The sequence below is a fragment of the Egretta garzetta genome, unplaced genomic scaffold (assembly GCF_000687185.1).
Source record: "Egretta garzetta isolate BGI_Z169 unplaced genomic scaffold, ASM68718v1 scaffold264, whole genome shotgun sequence".
In the NCBI taxonomy this organism is placed as follows: Eukaryota; Metazoa; Chordata; class Aves; order Pelecaniformes; family Ardeidae; genus Egretta; species Egretta garzetta.
Genome location: NW_009259685.1, coordinates 4,070,098 through 4,093,891, shown reverse-complemented (window position 1 = coordinate 4,093,891; position 23,794 = coordinate 4,070,098). Strand labels below are relative to the sequence as shown.

Below are 23,794 nucleotides of genomic sequence, written 5' to 3'. Positions count from 1 at the left end.
CTTTGCCCTTCTCTTAAATGAACGCTTTCGCTGTTTACACAAAGAAAGGAAAACTGCTTTGAAAAACTGAAATGGTAGCAGCTACAAGATGTTTATATAAACTCCCTTCTTTGGATGATACTAAGGGAAAGATTTTCATCTCGTTACCCTGTCCTACAGTAACTCAAGATGAAGAATCTTAGGCTATGTATGAAGATCAAGTATAAACTACCACTTTAAAATGCATCGCCAGCTAGATTAGTTGGACATCTCAAATCCAGATTTCAACACACTTCCCAATCCCAGGAGTGTGGACTCCTGACATCTTTGTTGGAATCTTCGTTCTTAAATCACAGAAATCACAATCCTCTAGCACCCAATAATCAGCCTTTGAGAATCTTAGAGGAAACCCTACATACAGCACGGGAAAGAATCTGAGCAAAACCCACTACAACCAAAACAGCAACACAACAGACTGATGGCTGTTCCTTCCAAATCTAGGAACTAACAGAAGGTACTAAGCAGGTAGAAGTGAAGTATGATATCCTTATGATGACATTATTTATCTGTTAGCCAGACATCACCATTTCACACTGAAGAAAAAAGTTCCTCCAATTTAAAAGAACTAATCCCACTGAACTTAATCCTGTCCCCTACAAGATGGTCTAAAGCTATTCTGGAGTTATCCCTTTCAGCATCCTATTGCTGAACTAGTGCATACACTTAAAGTAGGAACTTTTACACTACTTTGATAGTCTTGACAAACTGAAAGGCTTTTTTTGTCCGATTTCTGGATTAAAAAGTCATCTTTCAAAGTCTTCTTCCAAGGCTTAACCAGAACTTTCATCAGGCTAAAAAAGTATCACAAAAAAAAAAAAAGATTAAAAACTTGAGCATACAGTGTAAAAACAGGTTTGAGGGAAAAACTCTACAGCAGCTTACACAAAGGTAAGCCAAGGAACATTTGTGCCCACTCTTTACCAAAATGCTTGTTCCCATCTCCTCCATAGTACTGGCACTGACCCTCATGGAGTTAAGACACTGAGTTGATCTGCCCAAAAACTAATGAAGCAGGGATGATGATGACTTGTCAACTGGGCAAGGACCTGATCCCTTGGAAAAATTTTTTTCACTGGGACACGAGCAGTAACAGATCTAAACTAATTAACAGAATTCTAGACATTATCTACATACATTTGACAGGTACTTTTAGATACTGTAAGAATATGTGATTAAGTCTAGATCTAAGGAGGCTATATTTGTTAGATCCAATTCAAGGAGTCATCCTATATGTTCTATACAATTTTCCTCCTAGTTCTATCAGGCAAGTTCTGAAGCTCTGTGGCAGCTGCCAGAAAATATCCCTATGGGACACAGCGGTCAGATAACTTCAAGTTATTGTCAGCTTTCATTTCCCTTGCCAAAACACTTTCTCTCCTGTAAGAATTACATTATCTCAGCCCATATAACCTCATCTAAAAGTTAATTCTTATCAACTCCTTGACAGCATATAACTAGATATCTTTTTCCTGAACTATAGTTCTTTGCTTCGGCAAAATTTATGCTAGGAGGAACAGTTCATAGCCCCTATTGGGCTTACAAATTGGTTTTTTTTTTTCTTCTCTGAAGAGTCAGAGAAGAAAAAAATTCCAAAGCACTATTAGCAGTGCTTAAAACATCGTGCAGCGTATGTAATTTCTTCTCTTTCAGTCCTCAGCAGATAGGAAGGAACAGAAACACAGGACAGTAAAGGCTTTGACTCTAAAACATGGTTCAGGGTGCTACTCAAATGGGTCTTCAGGCAAGTGAGTACACAGCTACTGAAGGAAAACTCAGTAACGCAACAGAAGTTCTGCAAAATCACACCTATGCCTGGCTAAGTGGAAGAGTCATGATGGACACAAACTCAGAGCTACAAACATATCAGAGATTTAGTTAGACAAATGAGTATCTTCGCTTGCACCCTGTTCTAGAGAACTATGAATATTCAGCATATTGACTATTTAGAAAGGTGCCAGACTTCAGCTCCTGATCCATGGTATTTGCTTTAAAAGTGCTATACATAAGCAGTCTACCCACAAGACGTGACGTATGGAGTTTGAGTGCCAATTACATTCCAGGAATACTAATGCTGAAGTCCAAATTAACTGAAAATTGAATTTAATAAAAGCTGTTTTGGAGTTTCAGCTACTTCTGACAGTCTAAATGGAATCCAAACCAAGTACTACAAAGCTGGAAATTTTTTTCAGGAGCTCAGCCAAAATTAATCTTGATTACTTTGAAGGCTACTGAATCAAAACCAAATCTTAAAGAAAAAAAAAAGTATTTTAAGTTGGTTACTTTTAAAAGTACATGCAACTGTAACTGGCATTCTCTAAAGGTCCCTGTGCAGCACAGAAGACAGTTATGCACACCACTCTCCACACCAACACCATAAAACACCTGCTCCCTTGCTACACATTCATGGATATACACCCATGTTTCTGTGCAGTCTCTACTGCACCACCCTGCAGGACAGGTACCTCATCTGAGGCATTTCTTTCCCATATGGTATTACTTATCTGAAGTATGGCACCACGGACTGTGGCAGGAAAAGCTACACCTTCAATTCTCGTTCTCTCATAATGAACAACGGAGAGCTGTTCCCACTAACAACCCCCCCCCTTCCAGGACCTCTTTTGTTCTCTACCCCTCAGCACTGTTAGAGAATCTTATTATACACTCAACACTGTTCTGAATCTCCGGTGCATTATGTATCTGCACTGTTTGCGTGCAATCCAATTTATTCAAGCAGTGAATCCTGGGAAGTTTCATCTCCATAATTGTACGTCAACACCAGTGACAGTCTCTTCTCAGTGCAGCTTCTTAACTCATTTGACAGACTTTAGGGACTCTAACATGAGATGTGAGAACACAAGTTGAGCCAGCTCCAGAATATTGCAAGAAGTCTACAATCTTACCAGGCAGGAGAGGATCTTCAATACATAGCATGGATGGTCTGTATCCATTAGTCATGACTTTCATGATTTCTTCTTTGGCAATATAGGCACCTCCATTTTTTATTCTAATACCAGTTTTCAAGTAGTTAAAATTCCTTCCATAGAGTTCAAAAAATTCTATCAGAAGCATTCCAAGGTTTTCATCAGCTCTTCTGGCATCAATTCTTGGATGCAGCTGTGAAACAGAACAGTTGTTAATTATTAAAAATTAATGCTTTTCAGACCTTAACACTGTGCAACAAAAAGCTCCCGTTTAAACAGCCGAGTATAACCTCTTTACACAAGTCTGAATCAAGTCATTAATTCTTCATGTACTTAAACTACTTTCACATAACCAAGAGGGGGCAGCACTTCAGCAGTATCTGGAAGCCAAAGAATTCTCTCCTCCCTCCTCTTCCATCTTTTTGAGGATTAGTAAATTATTTTCTCTAAGCCAAAAGCAATAAAGTAGTACTGCATACTACATTATGGCTTAATAACAGAGTAATGCCCGATTTTTCACAGCAAATCCATCGGTCTTAATGTTTTCAGAAGCAGGGGGAAATCTATTTACCTCAATTGAAATACAGTTCTTTTCTCAATCTCTCCCTATTATATAGGGTATGTAAAATCTATAGTAACATTTATCTTACTCATTAACAGCAGCAGAATATGTAGGTTTTTGCATTATCACAGCTGCTAAGAGACACTAACATTGTACCTTGTCATACTCGTACAAAGCTTACTGTCGCAAAAATCTATCTGAAGAAGTTATAACTCATTAGCTATTTCACCAGTTACCTACAATATCTGCCCATTTTAAGTATGTCAAAACCTAACCAATGTGCAATTAAAAAATAACCTGTTTGATTTCATCATTTTAATAAACACTGAAATCAACTACTCTGCCCATTCATTATCAGTAATCTAGAAAGCAACAGACTCAAACTGCATCCTGGCAGATTTACAAAACACTAGTAAGATGATTCAGGTACTGGAACAGGCTGCCCAGGAAACAATCCACATCACAGGCCCTGGTATAGAAAGCAATGCACAGCCTCTATGCCATATTCACAAGGCTCCTGCTGCTGCTTCAGTTCACACAGTCAACAGAAGTTCTTAGATGTTTGACAGGTAGTCCATAGGAGCTGCCAATGATCAAACACCTAGAGCCATAACAGTAAGGCTGTGCATTGCTAAGGAAGTCTAAAGAAACAGCACTGTAACAGGGCACAAGTACAGAAATCAAAATATTTTTAAGAACACAGAAACAAATAAGGAACAGACTTACCTGCAGGAAGCTAATTGCCATTAAAATTAGGCTGTAAGAGCTAATTCCACCAGTAAAAACTTCATTCAAGTCCCTCTGGAGGAGGAACTGTTTTAATACTAAAATCAAGTAAGGCAGCAAAGAATATTTCTGCAAAGCAAAATAAGTCTTATCAATGACAATGTCAACATTCCAAAACAAAGAACTACACAATCTCAACACAAGAAGATTCACCTTCTAATAAAAAAATGTTATTTGGTAGTGTGCTATAAAATGTTTCCACAGGAATAACTGAAACATGCTTTTTTATTCCAGAAACAGATGAATACACTTCAACTCTTATTTGATCCAGCAGCTTACATATCAAATTTATTTCCTCCCCCCAAACAGGAAGATTTTTACATCCTTCTTTGAATGCCAGTATCACTCATTATAGTCAAAGCTTTCTGTCTAAACAGTACTTTTACTGCAGAGCACAAAACTTAACTTGATTCTAAGTAGGTAGCTACAGAGGAATTGGTTTTAGACGTTGCTTAGCAAGACAGTATTCAAAATCAAGCATCACTTAAATTCAAGGTAAGCAAAACTTGAACAGACTTGCTTTAGAAACAAGTTTAGTACCTATCTGCAGATGTAGACGTGATTGTAGAAGTCCTTTCAGTCTACAGGTTTATCCACACAAACACCTAGCACTCGAAGGCAACAACCAATAGATACCAGTAGCAAATAAATTAAAATATTCAGGTTTAATTAGTATTAATGAAAATAGTCTTCAGCAATAAATTTTCCAAAGTCTTAAGTGATACAAAAAAAGATTAGCTAAGTAACTAGCACATCCTTGGTAAGTAGTATAACATTCACTATATGGCTGATACCTTCATGTATTCCTTGATAAATCGAGCTGCCTTCACACCAGTCTCTACATTAAAACTGATGTCAACTTTCACTTCTGTCTCCTGGTCAGTAAGTTTTATTATTGGTACCTGAAAAAGATTAAAAAAGGTTTTATGAATGCCCAGAAATGCAACACTGGTGCTATTCTCCAGCTTCCTCACTTAAGACAGACGGATACTATCAGTCCAAACGAATGCAACTATTAAAACAAGGAAATGTGTTTTTGAGAAAAGATAACAACCCTAACTGGACTGACAAGGGAACGCTTTTCAGTGAAGTGATTAAAAACATAAGCATGTATGATCACATTAACTTATGATCACTCATGTACTCTCCCATAGCTATTAGGTATCTTTCTTCATAGCTGCAATTATCAGTGTTTTGTAAGACAACTAAATTTACTTAATTTAATGACTCACTGCTGTTAATAGGAGACATTCTACTCTCATAGCCTGTGGGAACTGCATTCATCTGACCCGGCACTGCACCATTCACTTGCTAAACTGACAGAAGACAAGCCTAGCCTAGGAGAAAAAAATAAAGCACTGTCTGTTGGTTTATCAAGCCGAACTGGTTCACCGCACACTCAAACAAAAGCCAGAATGGATAAAAGCAAAGCAGAAGTACCAATACTTCCTCTTCTGGCAGCAATAAATTATTATAGAACTACTGAACACGTAGTTCAGTCTCAGACGACCACCTTGAACGCAGTATCCTACCAAATTGTCTTACAATCATAACCTAAACTTCAGCTGATAACATTATCTTAAATTGAACTTTTTTAATCTTTTATTTTTGAATTTTTAATCTGAAATGGAAAACAAAAAAGAACAGAGGTATAGCATCATTTTATACCAAAAGCAGAGGGAATAAAATAAGAAAGGCTGGTAAAATTGATAAGCCTAGTGACAATTTCCATCACTAACTAGTATCACTGATTCTGAAAATCTCACTCATTCTCAGGTAAGCCAAAGGTTACCAGAGTTACTCTTATGTACTGCTACTCCAACAGAAGCCACAGGACTCTTCTGGACCTAGAAGAGTCACCCTATTTCAGAGACCACAAAACATAACAGCTTGCTAAAAGAAGTTCGGAATAATCTGCTTAGTCTCTGGGAGAAAACACCACTTGCTCAGTAACATAAAATTCTCATACTTCCAAGTTTTTAGCACATCCAATGTGATCCATTAGGCTTACAAGACAGATGCAAGAGATATTACACATCAGTTTCACAAATTAAATAAAGCCCTTAGGAAGCATATTTTGGACGGGAAAAACAAATGTTAGGTTTGGAACATTCCACTATGCCATCAGAAACAAGACCACTTGAAGACTGGGGTTTCAAGCTAGACAGCTCTAGTTGTTTAACCAGGGGCCAGTAAAGTCCTCTCAAAGGTCAGTGGAAAAACATTAAACAAATAGTTAGCTTATTTTACTAGATATTTTGCAAACACTGACTTTCAGATCTTTATTGGCAACATAAGCATAACGTATGGCCTTCCAGCAAATACAGTACATAGAATTACCGTTGTCCATGTAAAAAAAATGTGTGCTATTGCTAAGCACATACAGATTCTACTAAAATCTTGCACTGAGCAAAAAAAACGTGTTTATATCATTTGCTTCATGAATTAAGAACAATATTTACCACCATCTTAAGGGGTCTGAAAGCTTTTCAGTTCAGTATTCTAAAGACTACTACTTACCGTAGCTTTATCAAGTACTTTAATGGAATATGGCTCAGCCACATTGTGTTTTCTTAGTGCTTGCTCCAGCAGCTGTAAAGGGGGCCGTTCCCATTTCCCAAAAACAACTAGATCAATATCACTAGACAGGAAGAACACAGCATGAAATCCATTAAGTCTAAAGCATAAAACTACACCATAAAAAAAATTGTAAAATTGCCATTCTACATATTAACAAGTCCTCCAGGGTGGCCACTTTGCAACTTTTAATCTAGGTTCCCAATAAGCTTCCTTTAGCAATGTTAATAGATGGTCTAGGATGTGCTTTAGGACCCAAAGTAGTTCTATAGTTCTTGCTTCCAGTTTTCTGGCGAGTCCTTTAAGCTCTTCTCCCTTTTACTTGTCTTGCTCCCTCCCCTTGTCTAGCCCAATCCCATCCCTCATCCGCCCATGCTGGCAGGCATGTTAAGAGTCCAAACAATTATCATCAGTGACTGTTATTCATAGAAATGAAATTTCCAATGCTTTCCTACTAAAATACTTAATTGATGTAAAGACAACATAGTCTAAGACACAGCTACACAGGTTTTCCACATCCATCTATTGAACCATTAAGTAACATAAAACATTAAATTAAGACTTTTTGTTCTCAAAAAAAAATGGGAAGAGACAGCTGTGATGACCCCTCTGACTTTGCATGGTAACTGTGCAGTAAGTGACATCTTCTCAGTAACAAAGGAGTTAACAAAACACAGTCTTTACACAGGAAATACTAAACATTCAATTTCACTGTATCTTGAAAACAAAGAGCCAAAGACTGACCCCAGACACAAGGAAGAAAAGGTAATTCACCCAAGGGTCAGTAAGTACCTAGAGCAGTACAATGATACATCAAATACTTATCTCAAATCTGTAAGCTCAAAAGCTCTTCCCTTTGTCACATGGGACATCATGCAAAAATTTTACTGTAAGTTTGATAGATTTACACATTCCAGCCTAAATTCCCCTTTGAAATTTAACATCACTCTAAAAGACGACCAGCTTTATATAAAAGTAAATTATTACTTACCTAGTTGGAAGATAAAGCCCTGTACTAAAGCTGCCAAATATCTGGACCTGAAAAAAACCCATACCAGTGAAATATCTTGAAATAATGAACGCTCACTTGATTTTACTTTGACAAGACTTAAGATTTTTCTGCACCTGTTAAGGATATAGCCCAGTAAAAAAGTTATTGAACTTACTACATACTCTGTTAAGCCTGTACAAATTTTAGAGGAAATTGTTTTGGTTTTTGAACATGAAGTGACTACCAATCCCACTAGCAGCAGAGCACAAACTTCTGAAACACGTCCTTTTCACTATTTCCAGTTTGACAGAAGTATAAGCTGTTACAAATTTCCTTCCTTCCTGCTCCTTTCTTTCCTCATAGGACAGCTTTACTGAAATTGGAAGAGTTTAAGGGAAACATTTTTCCAAATTTTTAGGTTTAAAAACCAGCAAGTGCATCTAAACATATAATTCAGATAAACACAAACACTCCAGATTTTACTGTAAGGATGACTACGAAATTGTGGTAGGTGTTTACGTGTGGAATAGAAGGCACACTGAAGAGACGTTTACAGTCCACATCAAATACTTCTAGTATACTTCCAATCTAAAGAATTGAGACGTTCTTCCCCCTCTGCTACAGCAGAGCACAATTCACAAGTCCACTTCTTTGAAGTGACCTATGAAAAGGCTGGGCAACACTGGGCCATTTCTGTGTTTATATCTGTTCCCACAAGCTAGAAAAATGTTATTTCTAAGTAAAATCACAAGTGAGGATGAACTAGGTGAGCTTTACTGTATCTTTAGCTGAGTACTGTGGCCACAGTCCTCACTCTTTGTCATGGAAGGCTATGAAATCAGAGGTCTGAAATGTTTTTCTGCTTGTTAATGACAAAGCTACTATCTGGTCATCAGAAAGGTGATGCTAGATATACCAGTTACATCACATTCCTTTCGGATGCTTTTTGTTTCGTCTTTGAGCAATAAAGGGTTTGAAAATACAACTTTGATTGCAAGATCTCAGGAAGTCAAGTCCAATTTTCCGACTAAAGCAGGGCTAAAGTAATTCTCTGAATCTCAAATTTGTGAAGAGTGCAAAAAAAAAAATCTGGTGTTTGTAACTTTTCTTTTGTAAAGTATTTGTATTTACAAATATCCACAGACTCAGGACTCCTTGCAGAAATGGATACATAGGTAGTCAGTCTCACTTTAATATTCAAAATTAAGTTATGCAGAAGCAATAAATTTAATAAGCTTTTACTTTAAGAAATGCGCTTCTTGAAGTGGACAGTCCTTCACATCCCCTGTTCTCAAAATGAAAAATTTATCAGTAGCCTTCATTAACCTGAAACCTAGGTTTTCTATTTCCTCCACTTTTTAAAATAAACTGTCAAGTACTTAAGAGCTGTGTTATTAAGTCAGTTGCCTTAAGTTTGAAGTCTTCTCTGTTCATTTCTAAAACACAGAAAGGTAATAGCAAGGTTAAGTGAACCCAGCTCTAAAACCTACTAGAGAAGCAAATCAACACAAATTACACTCACATCAGCTGTAGGCCAAAGATCTTTGATAACTGTTTCTATTCTTTTCACCACTTCTCTTCTCATAGCTGCTTCTTCAGGACGAGGGGACATGAAGTCATAGAAGTCAATTATTTCTTCATGTAGTCTAAAGGAGAAAGTAGCATCAGTTATAACGATTATTTAACTATTACAATAAATTTCAACAAACCCAAGCCATTTAACCAAAACCAGCAGTACTTTCAAGCAAGGTGAATGCCACAACAATTAGGCTTTCATACGGGAAACTGGAGGGTTTGGGATCTGGGATTTAGGACAGATATGTTCATACTTGATTTTCACAGCAGCACCTCACAGTAATCTCAACAATACCTACACATCAGCCCTCATCACATTATCTGAGTGCTAAAGACATCAAAAGACACAAGGACACAAACACTAGTAGACATTTACTAACCTTCATACTGGCTCAACAATGAAGGTCAAATTCAATTACTGATTCCCAAAGATTATTTTATTTAAAAAACAAAGCATAGTCTTAAAAACTATGCAACAATTCAAATGTGAAGCAGCACAAGAAAATTAAAATCTTCAAGTACATTTATTCTTCGAGGGGTTCTTACTTCTGTCCATGTGAAAGTTTACACGGACTTGGAAACAGGCCACTGGCACTAATGAGTTTTTGTAGAGAGCAATAAAAGGAACATTTGAGTATTCCTTGATGTGAAAATGTCCACTTTGACAAACGGGGGCTCCTTTGTCCACTCAAGCCCTTTATTAGCCATTCATTCATATAGGAAGTCACCTTCCAACTGAACTACTCAAAGTGAGAAGTGTTAAATATATTCTCCAGTGTAAAATACATTAATACCAGCATTACATGAGGAGTTCTGACACTGGATCTTTATACACCTGTTGAGTCCTTTTGTTTCTCATCTCCCAATTCTATAGAACACTCATTGCCAAATTTGAAAGAAGATCAATTTGAATTTTCAGGTGAATGCTGTGTTTGCCTTCAATGGAAAAGCACCAAGCCATGCCGAAGAAAAACAAAAAAATGCAAATAACTACTGCTGTGATATTTTACAAAAACATTTTTGATGTTGACGTATTTCTAAGAATTCTCTCTAATTCAAGAAACATACCAATTCAACATTGTAGTGAAAACCAAATACTGTCCTAAAAAAAAAAATCAGGTTCAATCCTTAGTTAACATACTTAGCCTTCCAAAGTAAAATTTTATACATCTCTAGTAGAACTCTTAACTCTTCCTGAGCCTTTTGCAACTCATTTTACTAGAGAATTCCCACTAACAGATAGCCTCCAACACACCATACACCCAGTTTTTAAGCATCCGTATTCCTTTCCATACACAAAAAGAGATTTTAGCAGCAAAGCACAAAGATACTTCCAAAAAGCACACACATTTAGAATTACTGTTTGCCCTTTCTCTTAACTGGGCCCAGATCCACAATTGAATATTTAACTACACAGCGGACATACCAACTAAACATTTCAATTTGTTGATGAATCTATTCGATTTCAAAACTTCAGAGCAAGACAGAAAATACAAACGTACTCCTATTTTACTTCATTTCTAGGAAGTATGCTTTTTTTTCCCCTTTTCCAAGATGACCAATGAAGAAAATATGTGAATACACCTAACAACAGCGGGGGCAAACTAAAGACTTCCCATTGTCCTGCTTATAAAGATCAGCAGTAGGCAGACACAGGGTGAAAGCAAAAAAAGACAGGCAGTTATCCAACTCCCTTACAGCAATTCTTCCAAGCCTCCAGTAATTTCCCTTGGCATACTTTTGAGGTGGATCCCAACCACAATGCGTAATAGCTGAAACAACTTTTCTTCCACTGCTTTTTCCAGGTCTTTTTAGTCTATTTATGCTTTTGTCATTCATGGCATTCTATGAGAATTAAAGTGTGCATCAGAATAAAGAAGTGCTTTATTTTAAACTGCTGCCCTTTAATGATTTTATCTGATGCTCTTTTTCTTGGAGGAAAAAAGTTATTACTGACAGTTCATCTCCAAATGTAACACTTCTCAGGCTCCCAATTCATATCCACCAGCTCTTTTTCAAGCTAGCAATTCTCACTACTTCTTTCTCTCCTTACACAGGAGCAGGTCTAAAGTTTGATCCGAGCTAACCTTCTTCAGCTTGTTTTCAGTTGCACCATGTTTTCTGACAGGTGGCCAGAAATGCACACGGAGTCAATACACAATTACATCATTCAGCCCATGACACACACTTGTTTTCATTTTATTGTCCATGTCTGCAAAGATTGCTGCTAACTGCTATTTGAGGATATCTGAACATACAGCTGCTCTTTAAAAGAAACCATTATGAAGGAGCCTCAAGGTGTTTTCTGAACAATAATCACCAAAATAAAGTCCACCCACTGGGTACATTCAGCCAGAATTATTTTTCTTCAGATTCATGATTCCATATTTACTAGAATTTAATTTTATCAGCACTTTTATAATGTAATGAACAATAAACTCCCACAGAGACTGTCTGCAGTCAGCTCTAGCTTCCTATTATCCTTTTCATCCTTTTCTCATTCATTTCTTCCCTCCAGGTATTTATGAATATACCAAGCAACTTGACTAATTCCACTGGTAACCTTCCCCTATTATAACAAATAATTTATTCTTTCCTTTGGTTACTTCTAAGCAGTTAACCCGTAAGCCCAGCAAGCCTGTGACTGTTCGGTTTTTACAAAGTTTTGAAAAAAGAATCTCAGAAACATTCTTCTGAAAAATTCCAACAATTCTGTGTTATCAGACCAACTACATGAACAAGGATTAACAATGAATCCTTCAAGGAAATGAGACCTGTGAGACACAACTATCTTTATCAAAGCATGTACTAGCCCCTTTCTTTATGTTTACTCACGCAAATAAGTTCTGTTTTGTTATGGTATCAACCCCATCCAACCACTCCAGGAGATCCAGACATTCCTGAAAAAAATGCATTTACAGTAGCCACCCCACACTAGGGAAGGAGGAGAATAAAAGGGGTCTCAGTTCCCCTGCACACTGCAGCCTGTAGCACACACTGCATAGTCTTTCAAAAGCAGCCCCTGGAGTGCCAGCAAGGTCAGAAAAACAGCAAGCACACAGGCACTCTCATTTCAGTGCCCCACTGAGCTTCTGTTCAACACTGTCACAATTCTTAATCATATCATGAAAGACTCAGAAGAATACCAGCCATCACTACTCTACATATCCTTCCCTGATCTACTTTTTAAGTCAGCTTCATTGTTTTCTACCTTGCACTGGCAAGGCAGGACTCCATTTAGTGCTTCAGTTTGCATGGGACAACAGCACAAGAGCTAGATAATCAAAACTCATTTCAAGTTCAAACCATATGCCATAGTTTCATGGTTAAGTTCCTCTGGAATTCTTCAGCACATACCCCCAGACATGGCTGTACAACAGTTATCATTCTGCTGATGGATTTCACCACTTCTTACTGAAATTTAAAATGACAGTTGCCTGGAATAAAAGACAGTTATGGTTAGAAGTCTCTTAAGCCCTTCTCTAGCAAAAAGCAATGCAATTAGTTCACTTAGTTTTTACGACATGATCTAACTTCTCCTGGGCGTCCTTTCCTATGCCTCTCAGGCCTAGTGACTCTGGCAAGTTTCTTGATTTCAATGCGCAAGGTTTTCAGGTTTTAATGCACTTAGCAAACCAGTTCTCAAACCCTCTGTCTTAACAGACTTCTATTTTGTTTGCTCTTTCCACTTTTCCTTAATTCAACAGCTTCTACTCCTCAGAGAACATCATCTTCCTGGTCTACACCCTTCCAAATAAGAATCGATGCTATGCTATCTCCAAAGCCAGCATACGACCGCACGACCATATTAATACAGCATTTTCAAGCATTTTACCCTTTTGGCTTCTTCCTGAAGAAGCTTCTCAAAACTGAGATGCTTTTTTAAAATTTAATGTAGTGTACATTTTTCTAAACGTCTTTGCTCAAACAAGGTTATGGGACTCAGGACTAACCTCAGAGTAACTTCTCTACTAGCAGAAGGAATAATGTAGTGTCTGAAAAAACAGATCACAATGGGATATTCACCCAGCCCATACAGGGATAGTTTTCAGTTAAGTATTTTGCCCGTGTAGCCTCTACAATCTTCATAAGCACTTGTTACTTCTTAAGTCAGGATCATGACAGTATCTTATTAGGAAGAGAATTTCAATTTGCAGCACATGACATATGTGCAGATAAGTAACATTTTAACTTTTTTTTTTAATAGAAATTTTTTCAACATATAGCACAAGTCAATATTCTCAATCTCCTTCTGGCTTCATAAATAATTTGGGCTCCAACAGCATCCCAGCATCTAGCGATGTTCTATCACATTTTAAGATTATTAGACATTATACTACTTCCCTAGCAAAGACTGGCATTTTAATTGATTTTTTTTTCACAAGGCAGTTTCACTATATTTATAGAAACACTGGGAACTAAACTTGTTGACGAGATATAACTGTACTCAATGCAAGGTGGAAAAGATTAGAACACAGGGATGCAGAAGAGAGGCTACTTGTACTTGCTACACTACTCAGCTTGCTAATTTTAACAGCCTGGAGGAACCCACCACTCACTAATGCCAATCCTGCTAAGCACAGTACACATCTGCTGCTTACAGGCTGAACTAAGCAACAGAATTTACACCTTTTGTTTACCAAAAATTTACCCCTTTTACTGTTTTACGAAAGGCAGACACTTCTAGTCTTCAGGTTAGAATAATACTCAGGAGACAGTCTCAGACATTTGTAAAGTTTTCCTTAGAGGCAGGTTTCTAAGGAAGGAGATCATTTACTTTACTCATCATTTACTGTATCTACAACTATTATACCTAACATTGACTTGTTACTTTAAGGGCTAGCTTCAATGCAGTGAAATGAAATTCTCAAACAGCATCAACAAACTAGAAGGTGAATAAAACGCTAAAGACTTTTTTCTTTTCCACATCATGTGTACGTTACTAAGCACATCAATTTATTCTAAAGGAACAGATAGAAACATGACTGCATCATTCACATGAAACAACTGATTCTTTTTAAAAACATTCTAATTCTGGTAAGTAATGAGTGGGGTTTTTTTATCTAAGAAGTCTACACATCAGCTGAGAATCCTTACAAAAGGAAAGAACAGACACCACAGTTAAAGCATGTGGGTGTAACACTAGGGTTGAGTAGGAAAGGAAGGTAAAGAAATGGGGAGGCATAGGCACCACTCCAACAGAAGCTTTGTTGAAATGCAGGTTACAAATAATAGGATACGTTCTTCTAGTGAAGTGTGAACTCTGAAAGGTGCCCGAGGACTTCGCTGTCTCAAGACTGAAGGTGTAAGGCCCAGCAGCCACTGTGCATATTTGAGAAATCTGTTGAACTATACCCTCCACCTACAACTACGGCAAAGCACCACTGCATTATCATGGAAATGCAGGTGAAATCTTACATTACAACAACCAAACGTGTTCGAATAGTTGAAATCAGTCTTACAGTCTAAAACTCAGAACTCCAGTTTAGTGAAATCAAGGAGAACATATATATATACATGACTGAAAGCAATAGTATATTCTGAAATGCAGACCTTTCCCATTGTGATCTAAGTTTAAGACATCTGCAAAAGTAGCAAAAATAGAACTGTGACCAAGAAGAGGAGATGAACTTACAATTCTCTTCCCACCCCACTCAAAACACCCATCAGGTGTCTTTACTTTTTTTTTTATACCAGTCCTCCTCACTACCAGTAAAACTCAGATAATAGTACTCTATGCCCTATGCAATATTCTAGGCTTACAGATGAGAGAGGCTATGAAAACACAGTTCACAGAACATACTGCCACACCAAATCAGTCTCATATTACTACGTAATTCAGATAGTAATTATCTTTGTCACTGTAACTGCATGGAAGGCAGCAAACTCAAAGAGTGGCAGAATAAAAAAAAAAAAACCAACTCAGTTATATAGAACTTACAAATCAGAGCTGTGAAATGTTTTACAGGTAGGTACCCTAAATACTAAACTCAAGTAAGAATCAAGCTTACTTTGCAAGTTAGCAACTAAGGAGAGAATGGAAGAAAAAAGTACTTTTGTTCTCATCCACAGAATAATGAGTAGTTTTTATAAAATGCATACTTTTTCCACAGAGATTGTATTGTTCTTATTTCCTCCCTAAGCTTTCTCTTTGCCCCACATGCTTGCAACTCAGAGCCAGTCCTAAATTTTAGACTGAGTTCCTTGCCAATTACATTTTACCTCTTCAGAGCGCTTTGACAGTTCACACACTAAAGAAACTAAGCTTGTTGGACTAATTTATCCTGCAAATTTACAGGCTTAAGTAACAGAATTTGTTTGCATTTTGGAAGAGAAAAAGAATCAAAAACTAATCTATTTTTGCAAATTATGTCAATCCAATAAAACTCAACCAATTACCTTATTAATGGCTGGAGGTCCCTTGAAAAGGCTGCATTATAAAAATCTAGAAAAGCAACTGATAGGTATCTCCAAGTTAATACATGGCAAAATAGATCCACTATGTAAGCTTCTGAACAGCTGTACGTTACTCCTGACTTAGGCTGCTGGACTTCACCACCACACTAAGAAAACATCACATACTTATTTTGTTGCATCACTGAAGGAGCCTACCATATGTTAAACCTTGGAACTGAATGAGCAAACTTGCTATGCCAATAAATAGAACCGCTAAACACTGAAATTCCTGTCTTAATACTATTCTTTTCCAAATGCCCAAAGTTAGCAAGCAATTAACACCCCAGACAAGTCAGAAAGGTTGCAACAGCAGAATCACATTAGTGGTGAGAGAATAATTATGCCCACATAGATCAGGTATGCATTACACCAGGTTAGCCACTGGAAGGTTTAAGAGGAGAAGCAACTCTTGACATAATCGCAAGCAGCAGAGTCTAATTCAAAATGCATCCATCAAAGCACCACTAGCAGCAAACCCTGCACATTCAAAGTCAGTATCTCTGCAAGGCAACAAAAGCTAGAAAAGTCTTTTCTGGGTTTAAGTACTGCTGCAGTTCACCATATAAAAGAGGAAGCTTCCTAATTTAAGAATTTCAACCAAAAGAATAAGGTGTTTCAGAAACTACTGAAGATACCATACCAGTTGTTTAGCAAAAGCATGCATCCCTAATCAGATTTTAAGGAAAAAAAGAGCTTCTACCACCTTGCCACAGGATTCCATCAGAAGATGTCTTCAGAAACACTGAAGTCATGTACAAAGCAGGAAAAGCGGATTGGAAGATTAAGGATATCAAAAAGGATTATGAGGAACAACTTAACAAGATGCAAACCTATGCTTGAGAAAGGATAAACTAGCTCAGGAGCCCAAAAACCTGCTTCTGTTAAGTGAATTAAGTGATCAGAACAGAGAAAGTTAAGTGATCATAATGCATGACAAATATAGAAGCTAGGGTTTGGGGTTTTTTTTTTCTTTATCCCACAGCAGTTTCCCTGATCTCTAACTAAACAGGGAGAACTTGTCCCAGACCGGCTTTTTAGTAGAAAATATTTCACAGCAAGATCTATTCCTAGTAGTTTGGTGTCCACCAAAGGCAGCACTAGCTTGATACTGCATTTGTATCAGAAGAACATTAAGTGGCAATCTTTTTTTTTTCTTTTTAATTTAAAAGCATTAGTTTTGACATGCATAATAGTTCAAACTACTCAAAAGTAGAATCAATGCAACACATGAATAGTTATGACTATATCAAGATGTCAACATAGCTTTTGTAAATGCAAGTAGTGTCTTAAAGACACCATTAGGAATTATTTGCAAAAATCAGTGAACCACAAAGGAAATCTGTTATCTACCTGGATTTCCAAACAGCGTTTGATAATGCTCCCACATGTCCTTATGAAAACTTACAAGGAAACTAAGCTCACATGGGATGAGACGGAAGACCTTCATGTAGATAATGAACTGCTTTAAACAGAAAACAAGCAGCTACAACCCTTAAGTTTCCATATTAAATGAAGGTCACCAGTGAAGCCCCAAAGTGCCCTATGCTAGTCAACATCCTCATAAGTGTTCTGACAAGGGGACAAATAGCAAAACAGAAAAGTCTGAGGCTGCAAGGTTATCTAGAATAAGCCAGTTCAAGAACTGCAGATGGACATTAAAATACAGACTGCACAATGAAGTAACAGGCAGAATTTGAGATATAAGCACAGAGGCATATGAGAAGGTTCTATCTGTACAAAGATGCAATGAGGGGCTCTGCACTGGCTCCAAACACTGAGAATCACGATTGTGAAATTAGAATTCTGTTAACAGGTCTGTTCAATACTCAGTAGCCAAAAAGAACAGCCAAGTCCCATGTTAGCAATCAGGAAACAAAGTATAAGATAGAACAAGATAGCCCAAGATGTAGGAATACTGTAACACTATCACACACAGGTCTGGTTCATCTCAGTCCCAAAGGTACAACAGAAGTGTAAACCACACAGAGGTGATAAACATCTAGAGGCAGGAAACAGCTTCAAGAGAAGGAATGATTAAATAGACTAGAAAACAGACAACTGTCAGGTGATTCAACTTTTCCCTTCCCTCTTTCAAGTCAGCTGCAAAGAGGACTCATGGACTGCCTCATTAATGCATAGACCTTGTGGCTGGCAGCAACTACAAGCCTAGTGACAGCCTCAGGACAAAAAAACTGGAACTTTACATAATGCATAGCTTAACAGAGGAACACCTTGCCACAGCACACTGCTGATTGCTCCTACCAGCTCAAGATAAGAGGAGACAAATTCATACATAAAATCCACAATAAGCTTAACAATCATTGCCTGTAGCCCAGGTAGTCCGAGAACCAAAGATCACTGAAATTTTTTTCAATAAGACATTATTCCAGGAAATATCACCACAGGCACACACCGATATATTCTTCTCCCAACATTTGGCATTGGCCTCTAATGGTCTCGCCCAGTACAGCTGTTTATGTTCTTAGTGCCAATTATCTCTACTGCCAAAGCCTAACAACTGTGAAAAGCATCATGAAGCTGATTGCCAGGATTAAACTGCTCCAAACATGTCCTGTTCTCCTTTACACACAGATGTGAGCACCTGTCATGCAAAGTCTTCTCATGTTTTATTACTGTAGCTCAGCCTTTCTGACCATGTTCTAGTACTAGCACTAGTAACTACTGCTGCCGAAATATTCCTTTCATTCCATTACCGAAAGCATCAGTGTCTAACTCTACACTAGGCATTCACTTTACAAGGAAACTTTGAGCTTTACCTCTAGACAACTTAATCAACTGCAAAAAGAGAGGTGTTCTGTTCTTTTGACAATTCATCCAGCAGCTACCCTTGAACTCTGCTGCATACCAACCTTTAGGCACGAAAACAATCTGTTCAAGCTCATCCCAGTACTCTCTGAAGTCTCTCTCTGGATGTTTACAATAACTAACAGGCAACTACTCCCACCCTCCTCCTTGCACACTACAGTATATACTGCCTAGTTCTGCCCTGATCCTAAAGCCAGATGAAACAAGAATCGAATTACCAGTACCACCAGCCTCCTACATTAAGACCTTCACTACAGGCATCCACCTAACACTGCAGGTAACAGACACTAATGATTTAACAGATGAAGCATAGCCCATTGTGTTGATCCTTCATTAGAAGGTATTCGAGCAAGACAGCACTGTCAAGTACAGGGAGGAGTTAGAATACCACCCCTGGGAGTCCCTTAAAACCCTTTCAAGTGCTGGACACCCCGGTGCAGACACCAAGGGCTTCACAGAGTTTCCAAAGTCTTCATTTTTTCAGCTCAGCCAAAGTACAAGAAAAGAAAATTTGCAAAAGGGGCTGACAATGTGACATCCCTACATGTTAATTTGCATTGTCCAGCTCTGACAGCAGCATAATAAGACACAAGGGTTGACAAACACGGAGCCAGAGCTATCGAAGGTGCTGAATGCATTGCTTTTTTAATCGTGCATTGCACAAAACCCAGTAATTGAATTTACCTTGGTCACCAAAGTTCAGCAATGTATCTAAAAGCAAAAAAACCCAGTAAGACTGGAATTAGAAACACTTCAGCGTACAGGTGAAGGAAAAAACCAAAATCTAATACAGACTTAGTATATAGTAACACCACCGCATCCGAGTACCTACAGAAATGAATGTCTGGATTTCATTTTTGGTACACAGTATCCTTCAGCCATTAACAGGCGAACACTGAAGCAAGTCTTCTGGGGAAGCATAGTCACAAGCTTACCTTGCTTATGAGAATTCTCCCGAAGTATCTGCTACAGTCACCAGGCAATGCTGGCCTGAATCCTTCTTCCGCCTAACCAAATGTGGTGTTTGTGCTCTTGTGCTCTACAACAGAACTTTTGTGTCATTAGTGACCTGGTTTAGTAGTGGACAGGTACGGTTGGACTTGATCTTAAAGGTCTTTTCCAACCAAATGATTCCATGATTCTATGATTATCAAGAGATGGTTAAAGACAACAGGTATGGAGGGGGAAGAATCAATGCAGTGAATTGTCAGACGCTATGCAATGCTAATTAGTCCAGGCAAAGCACCATTCCAAAGTATCATAACACTTCTGGTATCCACCCTAATCCTCAACAAGCCAGTTATGTTGTTTCTGCACAGCACTGTAATGTACCAATAAAGTATGCCAGGTATTTCAGCACTAATCTCATTCAACATCTACAATTAATCCAAAAACTTAGTTGAAAGTATTAAGCAGAACAGGCTCATATTGTTTAAAAAGCCTTAATTATTTACTTTGTTAAATTCATATTAATAAGCAGAAGAATCAAATCAGGTATGATTTTATACTGCTCATAAGCAATTAGCTACATCTTAAGAGAAAGCACCCTATTAGCTGTGTACCCAAGCAATGCAAACCTAGCACTAGAATCCTTAGTAAAAAGTTTAAATAGCCTGAGATTCAGTATTTTGAAATAAAATTCCAGTACTTTTAAACTCTCTAGATGTTTAAATTTGTCAGATATATTTAAAACACTGACTTTACAGAAACAGAAGGTATTAGTTTGATGTACAAAGACCCTAAGATGCTAGATGTAGTTTAAAACCTCTCAAGAGGATACTTTACATTAGCAAGAACCCACATGTAGTTCTAAACATCAGTCACAACAGTTTGAGCTAACCTCATAATATTAAAGGACACTTGTCTGCATCACATCTGAAACCAATCATTTTGTCATCTCTACTGTGCTGTACTCCTAACCTAAACCCAGGCATTTAAGAACTTACACTGTTGCTATACTAATCACTCTGTTGAAGCACTGGAATAAATATGGCTTCATTCTCCTCACTCCTCACCTTCCAAAAATCTGGAAAAAGATGACACATGTCAATCTAAGCTAATCGAGCATGGCTATTCACACTTGTGTTTTATGAGAGGGATAATTTCCTTTACAACACAAATATTAGCATGCTACTGTCAGAAGGTGACTGAGCAATAGGTGTGAGTCCACTGGAAGAAAGGAATGCTGTATATAGAGCAAAACACAGCCTTTACAGCACAAAGTATTCCTAAACATCACCACACCTACCATCACAAAGCCACTGAATATGATCCATTTGAAAAAAATGGTGATTACTTTCACTGCTACAGACCACCTCCAGCTCAGAATGAGAAAGACAAGAGAGCACAGTACTATTTCAAAGCACGCAGGCATTTCATCAAAAGTACTACTGCAGCCTGGGAGAGGGCAAACAGAGATTACCCTTCTTAGTCTGCTACCAAAAGACACTACAGTAACACTGTGAGCTACCGCATATCACTTGGAAATTTCAGCACGTTGTAGAAAAACATTCTGCAGAAAACAACATTCATGGTAGAGTAAGCTCTAACATTCACATACGTGCACAAGAACATCGATGATCAAGTCATCCTTCTTATAATCCATGTCCAAAGCAGACTGCAACTGCAGATTGTAAGGATCATTTTTTAACAGTTGCATACACCAGTCTGACACCACTGAAGATGCTCTGTCAATCGACCAGCACAGTTATGGAAGTGATGCTTCAGGATTGGGCCAACAGTTCCAAGCAACACCAGGCAGCAAATCAGGAACATAGAGAATTCAGAAGAAACTTCTGTAGGGATCTGTTGCTGCCCCAGTCTTTTCAGTGCATTTTTATTTGAAGAGCCAAATAATACACCGGTCTGGCTTCAGGAAAACTAAGTTAAACTCACCAGTAGTCAGGAATTACTGCAGAAGATAAGACACCTAAAGCCACTCCATCAGTGACAATATTTCTGTTATTTCAATCATGTAAGTACTTAATAAAACAATTTCTAACACCAAACAGAAAACTGTTTTAGAATACACACTTGTCCAAGATTCAGCTTGGGTAACAAAAATCAAAGTTTAAGGCAGAAACTGCTTCTCATGCTGAAGTCTATGGTCTCAGCTTCCATGCTCTCCTTCAGCACTAGTTCCCTGCTACTCTAAGGAAAGCTACGACACTTGTACAGTTTTGTGAAGCTTAATGATTTGACAAATTAATCATGAAACTATGGGATCACACTTGCTGTAGTTACTGGTGTCCCACCCTCTAGTATCAGGTCTCACTGTAGTAACAGATCCTTGGCAGAAGGACAGAAGATCAGGGAAGACAGCTTCCACTTTCAAAGATACATAGCCAAGCACTTGTCATTAACTCATCAGCAAAAGACCCACCTCTATTATGGAACTGAATAGCGCAAGTGAAGCTCAGCTAAACAATTTTCTTGTGTATGGATTCTCTATAAACTTATACTTGAAAAGTGGCATAACCTTTATTAAAGGAAAGCCAACAGAAAACAAAAGGGCAGGGGATGAAAAATAAGGATATGAGATCGGCATAGGTGGTGCTGCCTAACAACTAGGGGGCAGAAACTGCAGTACCTGGATTCGATTCCTGGGTTTGCCATAGACCTGCTGGGTGACCTCAAGCAACTCCCTCATCCGCCTGCCTGCCTGGAGACCTACCTCAGTGACACTGACTTGTCTTACACAGGTAAATTAAAATATTAATTCAGTGTTCTACTGCACCTCTATGGAAATAAGGAAGTTCAGACTATTTTTAAGATTACATTGGCATTTTAGACATGCATCTTATTAGTACAAGACTCAAAGCTCCTAGCACATGATACCTTAAACATCCAAATCTTAGCTTCCTATAAGCAATTTTCATTTTCAGTGTCAGTTTGGAATTAAAAAGCAGTAGTCACAAGTCTTATCCTCCCCAGGAGAAGCTATGGTTTGAAAAAAAGGACTGAAACATCTTTTAATGCTTCCAGATAGCTTTAACGCGCTCAAGGCCTGACAGTACCAACCAAAAGAGAAAAGGAAGACCCTGTCCTTAAGTTAAATCTCTCACTTAAATTTCTCCAGCTCTGAAAGCTTACCCTGTTATCTTTATCTATTTCACTCTACAAATAGGCAGTGCCTTTACTCCATGGGCATCCAAGGGTCTTGGAGTTTAAGAGTTCCAAGGAACTATTTTTGAAATGACAGCAGAAATCTGCCATGGTCAATCAACGCAGCTAGCACTTTTTCCCATGAACAAAATAACCTTAACATTAGAAAGCAACATTTCCCCTTGACTGAGTGAAATTTGACAGCTGAAATACAGAAGCCTCATGGAGCGCCCCAGAGACGCTTTGTTCAAGTTTAGTCCCTTCTATATGCCGATAGGACCAAACTGAATACTCAGCCTTACTAACTACCCAGTTATATGAGAAAGTCACAGCCACAGAATAGGATAAGCTTCATAAGTGTTCTCTTTAGAAAGCCAAGATTTCAGTTCAGGTATTGGCTGGCTCAACCTATTCTGGAGATCGAACATTTCCCTTAAAAACATTCTAAGAGCACAGTGACTTTCATGCTTATTTCAGCCAGAACTGGGCTCTTCCTTTCAGCTGATGTTCCTAACACTCCCCAAAGGAGCCAATCTGCCACAGCCTAGGCAGAGGCATTTAAAAATTAGCGCAAGGGTTTTCCCTGAGCTGCTCTGGACTGAAGCCTTCCACTTCCCCCTTACAATCTGAGTCGACCCCCTAGGAGCTTTGACAAGAGTCCCCCACCCATCTTTGCTTTGATTACCGTAGGTGCCATCTGATAGCGGCCTGACAACTTCACCTCTCGACCTACGAGAAGGCAAGGCCTAACCCCCTGTATCTGTGGGTTCCCAGGCCCTGCCCGCATCTCTGCTGCGGCCACGGGCCACCCAGCTACCACAGACCAACGTGGTTGACGGAAGAACATGGTTTTGTGGCCCGCCACCCCCTACCGTCAACCTCGCTGCCCATCACCGGCTCCAGAGGAGTTCGCGTGACTCCAACCCACCCTCCCCCATGCCCGGAGGGGCTGCAGGA

The 23,794-nt window shown here is 38.5% G+C and overlaps 1 protein-coding gene across 8 annotated transcripts in view; it reads right to left on the bottom strand.

Annotated features, from left to right (window-relative positions):
* TENT4A (terminal nucleotidyltransferase 4A) overlaps positions 1-23,788 on the bottom strand; it is a 62,183-nt gene extending 38,395 nt beyond the window's left edge. For 6 of the 8 annotated variants that reach the window (XM_035894123.1, XM_035894126.1, XM_009638750.2 and 3 more), the window contains exons 1-7: positions 21,294-23,725; positions 9,399-9,522; positions 7,877-7,923; positions 6,829-6,949; positions 5,103-5,210; positions 4,249-4,377; positions 2,940-3,153 (exon numbers count right to left, since the gene is read on the bottom strand). In XM_035894123.1, the coding sequence (XP_035750016.1) occupies positions 2,940-3,153; positions 4,249-4,377; positions 5,103-5,210; positions 6,829-6,949; positions 7,877-7,923; positions 9,399-9,522; positions 21,294-21,307 (757 nt within the window). In that variant the 5' untranslated portion in view covers positions 21,308-23,725. Of the gene's footprint in view, positions 1-2,939; positions 3,154-4,248; positions 4,378-5,102; positions 5,211-6,828; positions 6,950-7,876; positions 7,924-9,398; positions 9,523-10,519; positions 10,555-21,293; positions 23,726-23,765 lie in introns of those variants that run through there. The other 2 variants (XM_035894125.1, XM_035894124.1) reach the window with 2 other exon arrangements.
* Between the last annotated feature and the right edge of the window lie 6 nt (positions 23,789-23,794).